Source organism: Saccopteryx leptura, chromosome 7, assembly GCF_036850995.1.
Source record: "Saccopteryx leptura isolate mSacLep1 chromosome 7, mSacLep1_pri_phased_curated, whole genome shotgun sequence".
In the NCBI taxonomy this organism is placed as follows: Eukaryota; Metazoa; Chordata; class Mammalia; order Chiroptera; family Emballonuridae; genus Saccopteryx; species Saccopteryx leptura.
The window spans coordinates 109,441,064-109,453,835 of NC_089509.1; the positions used below are offsets into that span (position 1 = coordinate 109,441,064).

The 12,772-nt window shown below is 48.1% G+C and overlaps 1 protein-coding gene across 3 annotated transcripts in view; it reads left to right on the top strand.

Moving 5' to 3' along the window:
* Positions 1-12,772, top strand: part of NYAP2 (neuronal tyrosine-phosphorylated phosphoinositide-3-kinase adaptor 2) — a 242,646-nt gene that overhangs the window by 200,972 nt on the left and 28,902 nt on the right. For all 3 annotated transcript variants that reach the window (XM_066345791.1, XM_066345792.1, XM_066345793.1), the window contains one exon: positions 1,066-1,169. In XM_066345791.1, the coding sequence (XP_066201888.1) occupies positions 1,066-1,169 (104 nt within the window). The remainder of the gene's footprint in view (positions 1-1,065; positions 1,170-12,772) is intronic.

Sequence of the window (12,772 nt, forward strand, 5' to 3'; positions counted from 1 at the left end):
AATAATTTATATTTTTTAAATGGCTTTAGTCTTTAAACTGTTGTTTAAAATAATTCATTCAATCCTTCTCAGGAATCAGTGATCAGAAAGGAATGAGATGGACATGATTTCTGTCTTCACAGAACACAGTTTAGCAAAGGAGGGAAAGGGAGGAAGGGAACAAACACGTGCCCCAGGCAGAGCATGTGTCGAGATTAAAATCCCAGAGGAAGAGAAGGCGGTGGGCTTGGAGAGAATGTAAGGGTGTGTGGCCGGGGCAAGGCTGCTCGTGAGGCTGGTCGGGACAATCAATGGTCTCTGTACACTATAGATTCCGTTTCTTGAAAAAAAGGGGGACTCTTTCCATCCCCTAATTCTAATGTTCAAAGTATCTTCTCAGTGGCCTAGGCAGCTCATTTGGGCTCCTTAAACAGAGGGAGAGTTAGGGCCATGCTTTTAGTTTTGAAAAACACTATTATTATGAAGGAGCACAGAAGTCTCAGCAGATGGTCACAAAAGTTAAATTGCGATAAGAGAGAGAAAGGTAACATTGAAAACACGGCGAACCGAGTCAGCACAGGCAACAGTGATACAGACTTCAAAATGAGAAAGACAAGGACAGAATGGAAGAGGAGGGAGGAAGAACAGAAGGGAAGAAGGGAGAGAGAAAGGGAGGGAAGGAGGTGAGAGAGATTTTAGGAGCTACAAGCCCCTCCCCTCCCCCCCATGGGCCAAAGCTGAAAATAAGGCAGCGGAAATCTTCCTGTCACTTGCCTTTCTCCCTCACGGGGTGTTGTGGCTCCAGTCATCCCTCCGTAGAAACGAACCCTGATTGGGGTGAAATGTGCAAGGGAACAAGGCCGTGGGCTTCCGCGACGTGTCCTTCGTCCCAGGCGCTCATCTTCAAAGCAAGCCCTGGCCTTGGAGCCCGCTGTTCCGACACGTCCATCGCGGCTGCCAGGAGCGAACGCGGGGAGCCTGGGGCGCAGGAAGAGCGCCCAGGACAGCAGAACGGGGCCCGCAAGCCCCGCGTCCCTGCCTGCTTTGCTCCGCTAACTGTCGTCTTTCTTCCCCTCTGGTCCACAGAACCGAAAGTCAGCTGCAAACTAGGCCGGTCTGCGTCCACCTCAGGCGTGCCCCCTCCGTCGGTCACTCCTCTCAGGCAAGCCAGTGACCTGCAACAGAGCCAGGTACCATCATCGTTAGCCAGTCGTGATTGACTTCCTGTGAGGCACCATGCCAAACTCCCACCTCTGTCTGTCCTGTGTGGCTGTCGACGACGTTGTGCATTGCTTTTCTTTTCCGCTGTGTGTATCTGTCGGGGGTGGGAGCGGTGTGGCGCTCAACTTCTCCTCCGAAAAGGAGAGTCTTCCTTCCCTGTGACTGGGGGGACTTTCTTTGCTGTTACCAAATTGTGTGTGTCTTTGGTTTCCATCGTTCTGTATTGTTAATGTAGCAAACATGTACTCTCTGTATTGGCGTAGCGGTTATTTTTTAAAAGTATATTATTTCTCTCTTCCATGTTTTGTGTACTTTTATACTGTCTCTAAAAATTTATCAACATTTGATAAATTTAATCTACTTTGTTCTATGTAGATTTCCTTTTAAATGTTTTGTCTATGACACACAGATGTTGTCAGTGAATTTGTACATATCCTATTATCCTGTTATATCTGTGGCCATTTTACTTTGATTTTTAGTTAGCTTGGAGCATGATTGTAAGACACTGTGAATATTGATGCCCTTAGGAATATTCATATGCCAGCTGACTTGGATTGAACACGGCAGCTAGTCTTTTTTCTTAGGTCCTAAAGACAAACTGACTGACCCAGGTAACTTAGATATTTACCAAAAAAACTGTAGATGAATAAGGCAATCTTTAAGTAAGTGACATTTTTCTCTTATACTCATAATATCAGGAGTGTTCTCAGAAAGAGGATGTAAGTATTCATGCATGGTAAATGAGATCTCTATTACCTCCCGAAGAAAAGAGACAAAATAAATAAATAAAAGCATAAGCTACCATATCATTTAATCATTCCCCGTACAGTACGTTGCTCTGATGTTCATTTGGGTACATGGTTGTGTTTGGAAAATTTATTATGGGGAAAATTACTACATGTTGCTATCTGTAACTTGCTCCACAGGAATTCAATACCTGGACTTAATTTTTTCATCCCTAATTGTTATTGATGTTACATAGGACATTGTAATCCGAAGTGGTTTCTCTCTGCTCTACATTTGTAAAACCCCTCTGAAACAGAAAGTTCTTAACCTAGGGATGATACCGCCATGGGAACTGGCATTAATGGTTCTCAAATCACATATTCATCAACTATTTAATACGTCAAGCTATTTAAAAAAAAGACATAACTAGGCAAAACAATTGCCTGATTTTTCCTAATGGTACAAATGGAACTCGTTAGTATTTTGGTCTGGCTTAAATATGCACAGGAGTCGGTTTATAAATACACGAGAGATCTATAAACCCAAAACAGGGGAGCCTTCTCTCAAGGGGTGTCTCAAGTGTCCTTTAGAATTTCTTGTGTCTTAATTTAAACTGTTAAATGCCTTTATAACTAAAATCAAACATTTTGGGGGTATAAAGGAAGTAGAAACAGTAAGACAATGAATTAATAAATAAATAACACAATTAACCCCACTAAGATAAACTACCATCTAAGTTGACTAAAACTATCCCCAAAATATCACATTTACTAATTTTTAATGTTTAAAACAATGACTAAAAAGGATAGGGTTTTGTCCACTGGCAGAGGGTTGTGCTATTCGTCCAGTTTTCCAAGTACACACGTCTCACATGGCCCGTCATGTCTTAGAAAGGTTTTGTGGTCTTTTTTTTTTTTCTTTCCTAATTGTCTTTATCGTTGTTTCATCCTGAATCTCTTTCACTCTTGACTGAAGCAGACCCTTGGGCTAAACTTTTGGAACAAAAAAAAAGATACAATCTTTGTGCCTTTACATTATCAACTGTTCCCTTGCCCGGTGCGACGGTCGTCCTTCTTCACACTGAGGCATCATGAGAAAACTCCTCCCGTTGCTTGGCAGCTGATATTTCACCCTGTGGACAGCAGGACTTGTGGCCCACAGTCATACTGTAGATGGGTGGTCAGGACTCTGAGGTAAAAGGCTTGCTTCTGAGCCTCCTCTGTGGCTTGGTGGGGGGCTGGGCTGTTCCCCTAGTCCTGTACCCTGGAACTAAAGGGCTAGGCATAGCTCAGAAGAACCAACTCATCCCCTGACTTCTCACTGAACTCAGATCAATGGGGACTTTCAGATGAGCCTCTTCTCACCTAACCCTGTGCTCTTAGCTGACATGTCTCCTTAAGTGACGACCAGCATGGCACTGCCCTTTGCTTAGTATAACCTGAGGCATGGTGAAAGATATTTACACATGTTAAATCTCAGTGTGAGTATTCATACACCAAACAGAATATAGAATACCTAGTGTTATCGAAGAAGCAAGTAATAACTCTCATCACTTTTTTTTTTAAGCGAGAGAGAGACAGGCAGACAGACAGGAACAGACAGACAGGAAGGGAGAGAGATGAGAAGTATCAACTTAGAGTTGTGGCACCTTAGTTGCTCATTGATTGCTTTCTTATATGTGCCTTGACTGGGGGGGGGGGAGGGGCTACAGCAGAGCCAGTGACCACTTGCTCAAGTCAGCGACCTTGGGCTTAAAGCCAGCAACCATGGGGCCATGTCTATGATCCCACGCTCAAGTCAGCGACCCTATGCTCAAGCTGGTGAGTCTGTGCTCAAGACAGATAAGCCCGCGCTCAAGCCAGTGACCTCAGGGTTTCAAACCTGGGTCCTCAGCATCCCAGGCCAACGTTGCATCTTCTGCACCACCACTTGGTCAGGCCACCCTCATCACTTTTTAAGCAGTTTTCCCAACACCAGGATTCTCAGTGACTATTAAAACTCAAATGCTTAATAGCCGATGAACAGACTAGTAAATTATTGGAAATATCTATGAGCTATTGAAAACCAAAGCAATCACTGACCCTAAAACAATCCCAGTGGTGCTAATCCCCTGAGGAATCTGGCATTAGGCAGGCTGAGCCATGTCAGCCACATTATGGCTGATCACAGAAAACGAGCTGTTTTCTATCAAGGTTGTTCATATCTTGTGTCTTTTCAGTTTGACATTTTTTTCCTTTTCCTTTTTATTAAGTGAGGGGCAGGGAGGCAGAGAGACAGAGTCCTGCATGCATCCCAACCTGGAACCACCCCACAAACCCCCTATGGGGCGATGCTCTGCCCATCTGAGACCACGGCTCCATTGCTCAGAAACAGAGCTATTTTAGTACCTGAGGTGAGGCTATGGTGCCATCCTCAGTGCCTGGGGCCCACTTGCTTGAATAAACCATGGCTCGGGAGAGAGAGAGAAAGAGAAATGGGGGAAGGGAAAGGGTGGAGAAGCAGGTGGGTGCTTCTCCTCTGTGCCCTGACTGGCAATCGAACCTGGGACATTCACACCCTGGGCTGACGTTCTACTGCTGAGCCAAGCAGCCAGAGCCAAGGAGTTTTTCACTAATCACTTCATGGCATGGTCGGAGCACGCTAGGCAGTGTTTCAGGGGTAATGAGCAGAAGTACCGTAACTGCTTTAGCGGAGATGCACAGGTATGGCCAGAGTGACGGACCTCACCCCAGAAGCCTAAGCCAATAATGACTGTCCTCCCAAAGAACGCAGAGACAGTGGTTACTGACTGACCCACCAAGGTGCATAGTGTCCAACTGCCGCCTTTTGTGTATAAACAAAGGTGAAGGTGATGTGTGCTTGGCTTTGCAGTCTGCTTTGGCTTCAGGTCTCCACAGCAGGCCCAGGATTTGGGGAAATCTATCATCTCCTCTGACTGAAACCCCAGAACCCATAGGAGAAACTGAGCAGTTTAAGAAAGAAGTGCACATTCGAAAGCGTTTAGAGATTGCTCCACACCCGCACACCGCACGGTGCTCTCTGAGACCCGGAGAGATGGAAAACAGATCTCCTCCTATGTTAATTCGCCTCTGAATCACTTGACACGGGCAGTTGGGGGAAAGTGACATTTCCTTGGAATTCTGTTGCAATCAGCCTCCTACTTGGGCGTTTGTCTCAATGCAGATCTTTGGAAATTAGACGGAATTTCTCTGCCTGATGCAAGAAGGCTATTTGCTTTTCTTGGGTGTAGAAATAAGACTGTACCAAAGTCATGTACTGAACGTGGAGCATGTCACTTTCTCATCTTTTCTCTTTTCTAATAAAGAAAAAGGTGTGAGCCCTTTTACAGAAAGCAGGTGACGGCCACGTGGCTCCTCTATTTCTGGCTGAGCGAAGCCTGCCTGCGCAGTGGCCGCCGTGCCAGTGGGGGAGGCGTCTTCCTGCAGCAGGCGAGGGACTAGCAGCTAATGCGCTTGGCCCGTGAAAGCCGTGCTTCCCTTCAAGAGCAGAGCAGCCCAGGCCTGTGTCTAAGCAGAAGTGCCCGCTCTCCTGGGAGAAATGATTCCAAGAAGTGTTTGCACTGGTCTTTCCGAGAAGGAAGGAGATGAGAGCCAGGCCATCCACTACAAATACACACACACACACACACACACACACACACACACACAATCACGAAACACTTAGGCACACTCGTGCACACAGCTCTCAATACTCACACATACTCAGGCATACCTGCTCACCATCACCCTCATGCGCACTCACAAACACACGTTTCGCATGTTTGAAATAACAGCTCCCCGTGTCAAATCAGGGAATCGCGGAGCTGAGAGCGACCTACGTGTGGAACTGAACCCCCCTCATCGGTTTCCCGGGGCTTGTTTATTATTCTTAACTGGATTATAGCTGGTGACTGGCAATTTCGGGGAGGGGGTTAAAAGAAAAGACCATTTGTAATTTCCTTTGGACATACATTTCAAAGTCTGACAGACCCAAATCTCTTTAGAAATCTAAAAATTGCCTCCGAAGCCCAAGTCTCACTCTGTGGACCATGAGAACAGCCTCCTCAGGGCCCAGGGCAGGCCTCGCCCACGCTGGGCCCCTCTGCGTACCTCTAAGCTGTTATCCAGGCGAACAAGCCCAGCTCCCTCCAGCTTGTCCCTTAAGGGTTATCTCTCGAATGTTTATTTCTTTCGATGGCAGCTCTCTGGACTCTGTCCATGCTCCTGGCAGCCCCTCGGCTTGCTGACCCTGCTGTGGTGATAACAATGGCCTGGGGCCTGTGGGGCAGCGCTCCTTCCCTCTCCGGTGCCCCCCATCCCCGCTGTGTCTGCGTGCTGACTCAAGCCAGCCCTCCCAGATGATGAAAGACCGTGTGAGAGCATCCATAGTTTTTCACATGTCCAGAGTGTGCTCTGGGTGTGCCTGATGCCAACATCGTTTGTCAGATACCTTTTTAAAAAGGAAAGATAAATCATCCAGAAATTAGGGACTAGGAATCAGGGCATATGACAAAGATTTAGGATGCAGGAGGACTTCGTGGCAAGGACTGAGCCCAGTGCACAGACGCATGCCCAGTGACCAGCACAGTGTATGACATCCGCCATCTTTGCTGACTCATTAGGTATCTCTCGTGACAGGTGTCTCTCGATATATATGCTTGAAAATATGATCTTGTCCCTTTCCTTAGTTCTTCATGCCACTAGGGCGGTGAGACGTGTTGATTCCTCCCACAGGATCAGCCACGCTTTGCCTTGAAGCTCTGAGAAGACTGCTAAGACTGACTGCTGATGTTTCTCAGGGTCTGAGTGAGTTCTGGGTTTTCATGAACTTCCCAGGCGGTCAGGGTATTTGCACAGAAAGCTGGTAGGAGCCGGCAGAGCCAGAGGAAGGCTTGAGACACAGGGAGGCTAAGCATATCCAGGTACACACTCAAACAAGGACACAGGCAGGGATTCCGATTTCCTCTCCTCAGAGGAGACGTCGGCCCACGTCTCTGAGTAACGTAACGTTACCGGGCACGTCCTTACTTGATCTCACCTTTGATGCATAGGGTCAGGTAGAAAAACAAAGCCCATTATGAAGACCGGAGAGGGATGAGCTGTATGGTGTCTTTAGAATCCCCGTGCTGCCGTTAGCGTAGGCGGGACTTGCTCGTCCGAGAGAGCGCACGCTTTATTCCAGCCCGACACCCAGTAGACCTGGGACACGGGCCTCACAAGGGTTCGTCCGGTCAGTTGTGTACGCTTTTTCACACGCTTCCTTCCAGAAGCTAAGGGTTTGTGGCGGAGGAAGAAAAGGGTCCGGAAGAGGAGGGAGCAGAAGCTATGTTTGGGGAGCGTGTGCCACCCAACTTAACGCGATGGAGGGGCCGTTCACCCGCCATCGCCTTGTCAGGAGTGGAGTGAAGTTTCTTTATTTGTTGGCTGTTGAAACCCTGTGCTCTTCCAGGTCCTCCTCTCCCACCTGAGGTGAGAGAATGGCCCGCATTGTGCTCGTACGGGAGCACAGCTGCTTTGATCCTGCGCTCAGGGCGATGCCACAGGGCAGAAATGACGGGAAAAGCAGAAACAGAACGGGCAGCGAACTGACAGAAGCTGAACTCGTTCATGAACACGAGCTGGCTCCCCACCACCACGGGCGTGCAGGTGATTTAAAATGACTCCCATTCTTTCATTCTACGTAGATGTCACCCTGACAAGTTGTTTCCAGGTGTGAACATCCCCAGTTGCAGGAGATGGCAGGTGCTGCTAAGGTCATACGCAATGTCAGCATCCCATTGGAGAAGGGTGCGTCTGCACCACCTGCAAGTTGTGGAACAAAGTGGTATGCTAGCAAAGATTATGTTGCGGAGAAATTAGAGTTGTTAAGGAGGAATGATATTTACCAAAGAGACTGGATCTAGCCCCGTGTAATGTGGAATAAATTTGTGCTGCACGTAGGAGTGGCAGTGGCTTTAGTGACTTATTGCCATGTATGATGGCACAGTTGCGTTTAAATAATACAAGTGCCAAATGAACCAACCAAGCAACCGACTGACCAACTAACCAATACAACCAACCAACTAATCCAACCGCCCAACCAACCAACAAAAAGCATGACCTTATGTGTGCTCTCAACAGTTCTGTCGGGTTGGTTTATAAAATTGTGAAGCTTTAGTACTGTGTGGGGTTTTCTACAATGAGTGCCATATTTAAAGATGAAATGAGGGTTTCAATAGCAGCCAACTCCAGTAATCTGTGTAATGAAATGTGAGCATTATTTGGTTTGCTTCCAAAGATTCAGAAACTCAGATTGCTTTGTACAACTGACCACGGTGTGGGCTGAGACGTTTGGGCATCTTAGGCACCGTGCGCTCGCTAACATCTGCATCTTTCAAGTGGCAGAATGGTCGGGTCGCCGTTTCAAAGCCAATGGTCTCATGAGCAGTCTCTCAATAACTTCAGTACTGAGTAGAATGAAACTGAGCAACCCACCCCTTGGCCCTCATTGCAACACCCCCTGCAGTACTCGTGCCATTTATCCCCTAGGGGCAGGAGGCAGAGTGTCCTAAACAAGAGGCTGTCCTCTAAGAAGTCTTACAGCAACTGCCGAGTAGGAGTGGGGATGGGGACAGGTGGGCCAGGAGGGGGTGCTCCGTCTCACTTCGCTGTTGTCTCCAAAGCCTGCACGTGTCCCTCCTTCCCTCCTCAGCAGCAGGGTTGTCAGTTTAACCCACCGGGGCGACAGCTAAATGTGTGAAGCGGCTGCAGTAGGTGCCCCGACACCCTGTAGCACAGGGACTGAATGCAGACTTCCTCAGGGTCCTTAGGTAAAGTCTGCGTGATGAAGACCACGCACCATTTATTGTCATCTCTGTGTCAGGACCTGCGGAGAGCTTCCCCACCTCACTCCAGGTGTGCCTCCTCGGTCCTGTCCGACTCGGTGGGTACAGGTACCAGCCCCCCTCACAAGTGAGGAGACCAAAGTGACATTACGTACCCTGTCCACGCTTTGTGCCTATTAACTGCAAACGTCTACAATCTTAACTACCCGGCTGGATAAACACCTGAGGTGTCGAGGAAGTAAAACTTCTGTTGGAACCCTGGCTCCAGCCGTTATTAGCTGAGTGACCTCGAATCTATATAAGTTTTCAAAGTCTGTTGCCTGTCTGTCAGATGAGGGCAGTGTTGTCTGCCTTGCACCCTTGCTGTTGAGGATTAATGTATATGTACATAAAGTCTTGCACAGACACAACTTGCTAGAAAATAATAGTTCTTTCTCATTTCCCTTCTTCCAAAAATTCAACTTTCCTGCTTGCTGACAAATCCTAAGTGGAGGAGTCATTCTCTTCAGTGGTGTTGTAACGAGGGAGGGCACGAGGGTTGGTTCTATCCACCGGTATCACTGAGCTTGCATGGAATAGCTCGCACGGGAGACTAATAAAAAGACAGATTTTTAGTCTGTTTTATTACTGACTTTAAATCCCCCAGAGAGTATATCTTAATGCCATCATCTGAGACAGGATGATTTCTCCCACCCACGCCTCCTTGGTACGCTAAATACGATTATGTCATTATTACTTCTCCAAATAGGAAGTTAGACCCTCGGTTATTTGCCTCATAACAAGGAGTCTATCTGGCATTTCTTCTCCCCTTGTAGGCCCCCCGTGTGGCTTGGGAGCAAAGTGAGTAGAAATCACCCAAGGGTGTCACTTCAGAAACGCCGGCTGCTCTCTGGCCCCGCTCGCTCTGCTATTGAGTTAAAGGACGAATGAGCGCGGTGAAATGTTCAGGCTGCACAGGAAGCTGTTATCTCCCAGGGTCCGGACACACGGTGCGGAGACACGGGCTAAACTGTCGACAAGGCCAGCATTACTGACAGCGTCCCCAAACCACTGTGTCCCACGCCCTGTGTTCTCTCGTGCGTCCGTGTACTCACCCGCCGGCATGCTCAGTGTGCTTTTACAGCCCATTGCATCAACTGAACTCTTTTGTTTTTGTTTTCCCTTTTTTAATTTTTCCTCTTCGTGAAGAAAGCATTAACAATAATGCATTACAAATGCTCCTGTAAACATGAGGCCTGCATTTTAACCACGTTCAGTCTCACCAAGTGTGTGTATGCTGATATATGGACGGAGGTCGGCACTCCCTTGTTATTTCTTAGGCGAAGTCAGAGTCAATGGGATGCATATTTTAAAAACCTCCTTCGGGGCCCTGGCCGGTTGCCTCAGTGGTAGAGCGTCGGCCTGGCGTGTGGGGGACCCGGGTTCGATTCCCTGCCAGGGCACACAGGAGAAGCACCCATCTGCTTCTCCACCCCCCCCTCCTTCCTCTCTGTCTCTCTCTTCCCCTCCCGCAGCCAAGGCTCTATTGGGGCAAAGATGGCCCGGGCGCTGGGGATGGCTCCTTGGCCTCTGCCCCAGGCGCTAGAGTGGCTCTGGTCGCGGCAGAGCGACGCCCCGGAGGGGCAGAGCATCGCCCCCTGGTGGGCAGAGCTTCGCCCCTGGTGGGCGTGCCGGGTGGATCCCGGTCGGGCGCATGCGGGAGTCTGTCTGACTGTCTCTCCCCGTTTCCAGCTTTAGAAAAATACAAAAAAACAAAACAAAACAAAACCCTCCTTCGGGCCCTCTTTAATCTTCCGCAGCTGGCGCGGGTGGTCTCGCTTACTACACGGACAATACAGGGGTGCATCTGGGGAAGGGAGGCCAAAGATTTTAACCTCGCTCACAGCGAGGTTATGCCATGCGATTTCAAGCAGATCTTCAGTTTATTTCATGTCATTTTTATCGAACAATTTGAACATATTTAGCTGCCAGATTTATTCCGAAAGTCAGTCGAGTTGAAAGTGAAGCTTTGGCTCAAAGTCTAGTGGTCAAGTTACCCAATTATCGTTGTAGATCTTGCTTGAGTTGTATAGATAGCAGCTGACGGAGTATTCAGGCTTTATGGATCATTAATTCCATGTGAGAGCTAAAGACGGTGGGCGTGTTTGGCTGCCAGTTACTAGCAGAAGCCCACTTCACTAGAAATCCTTCCCCTTCATGAGTTGTAACTATTGAAACCAGCGTCAAGCTCCAGAGGGGGCTGGCCAGCCTAGCGCTGGGAACCCTTAACAAAACATTAGGTGGACACGTACCGCCACCTAGTGTCTGAGCTGCACTTTGCAATCTGAACGTGGCTTTTAAAAAAACTGAATCTAACAAAACTGCTCTGTGAGGGATAATCAGCATGATGATCACAAAAACTCAGGATGAATGTTTTTAAAATATTTGTTTTCAGTCACTTTATTACTTTATTCCTGCAGTTTAGGGTGGTCTTACTTTTAAATATACCTTTCTATACTTTTGGGAGGTGGAGGAATAATGGATCACCGCCAGTGACCTCTGAATGTTCTGCATTATTTATAGTTAGATGCAGCTATTTGCATTAGGATTGATGACATTCGCTGTGCCCAGGATCCCCCTAAATCCACCCTGAACCCCCCAGGCAAGGCAACATTTCCCCTCTTTTGCAGACTGAGAAGAAAACAAGCAGAGAAAGCCTCACTGACTGAAAGAAAAACATTCCTTGTGGATTGCGTTCGTTTGCTACTAACCTGTGTGAACACATCGCCTAAGATTCTCTCCTAAACTAAGCCATCTCCTGAACTCGTGGGCACGCTTGTCAGTATTGGCTCAGAGTGGCACCGCACTGTCTCAGAATGAAACAGGCGCCCGGGCTGCCAGCGCCTTGCTTAGGAAGCGCTGGAGCTTTCTAGCTCCTCCACCCGCTCACCTGCTGGACAAGCCCTGTTCTTTGCTCTGCAGCCTGTGAACCTTGTTCCTCAGGTTGAAAGCCTTAAGTAGAGTGGATTCCTAAAATGGCTTTTGTTGAGGGGGTTGCTTGTTACAGCATGTGGCAAAAGTAGGTCAACAAGTTGTGCGTGTGGAAAATAATACAATGATTAATAAATAATACACGAATAAACTGTTCCGCATATTCACAGCTGTAAACCCACTCTTGCCCACACCTTCGACGTGCTTGGCAGCCCAGTGTTCTTAAAGTTACATTATCTAACTTTATATTTTCACAGCCTCCATGTGCAGTAGCTAGTATGTCCCCCATTTCACTGACAGGAAAACAGAGGCCAGAGAGTGTGTTACCTGTCCAGCAGCTAGCAGGGGGCGATGCGGACATGAGGTGTCAGTCCCGCTGGCTCTGTCTACTGAAACACTGCTTTATTTCCTACCACAAATAGCTGCCTCTCTGAATTTGCTTTCTCCATAAAACTCATCTTTCTCCTCTTTCATTCATCCATTTTCTTTTTTATTCTTTAATATTCCAGGTCTTGCCTTTTAACGTTTCTAGATTAAAAGCTACATAGCAGAGAATCAGATTCAACTAAGGCTTCAACTGAGCAAAGCGACACCTAGGATCAGAGTCTCCCCGGGTGAGAGGGGCCTGGGACTTCTGGAAGGGAGCTCGATGTCACTCATTGGGTGTATCACTGCGGACCGTGGACTAGCGTGAGAAGTCAGCCATGCACATATGTGTGTGTGCATGCACGTATGTGCGTGTGCGCTCACGTGAGAACAGCAACGCTTGAGCACAGCACTTCCCATGTTCTGAAAAGAAAATATAACCCCCCCCATCCACACACACATGTTAATACCGCCTTCTGCAGTCCTGGTGTGGGTTTAACCAACAACACACAGAAGACAAATAACGTAACACAGTCACCGAGACTGACCCGGCTGCTGGGTCTTCAGTGCAGTCTCACAGACAGACAGACGCTCGGAAGGGGGACGAACACACACGTGCAGTCACATCAGAGCCTCGGCCTTCTAGAGTGAATGCTGCAGGAGAGTAAGCCCTGGGGGTGGGCCATT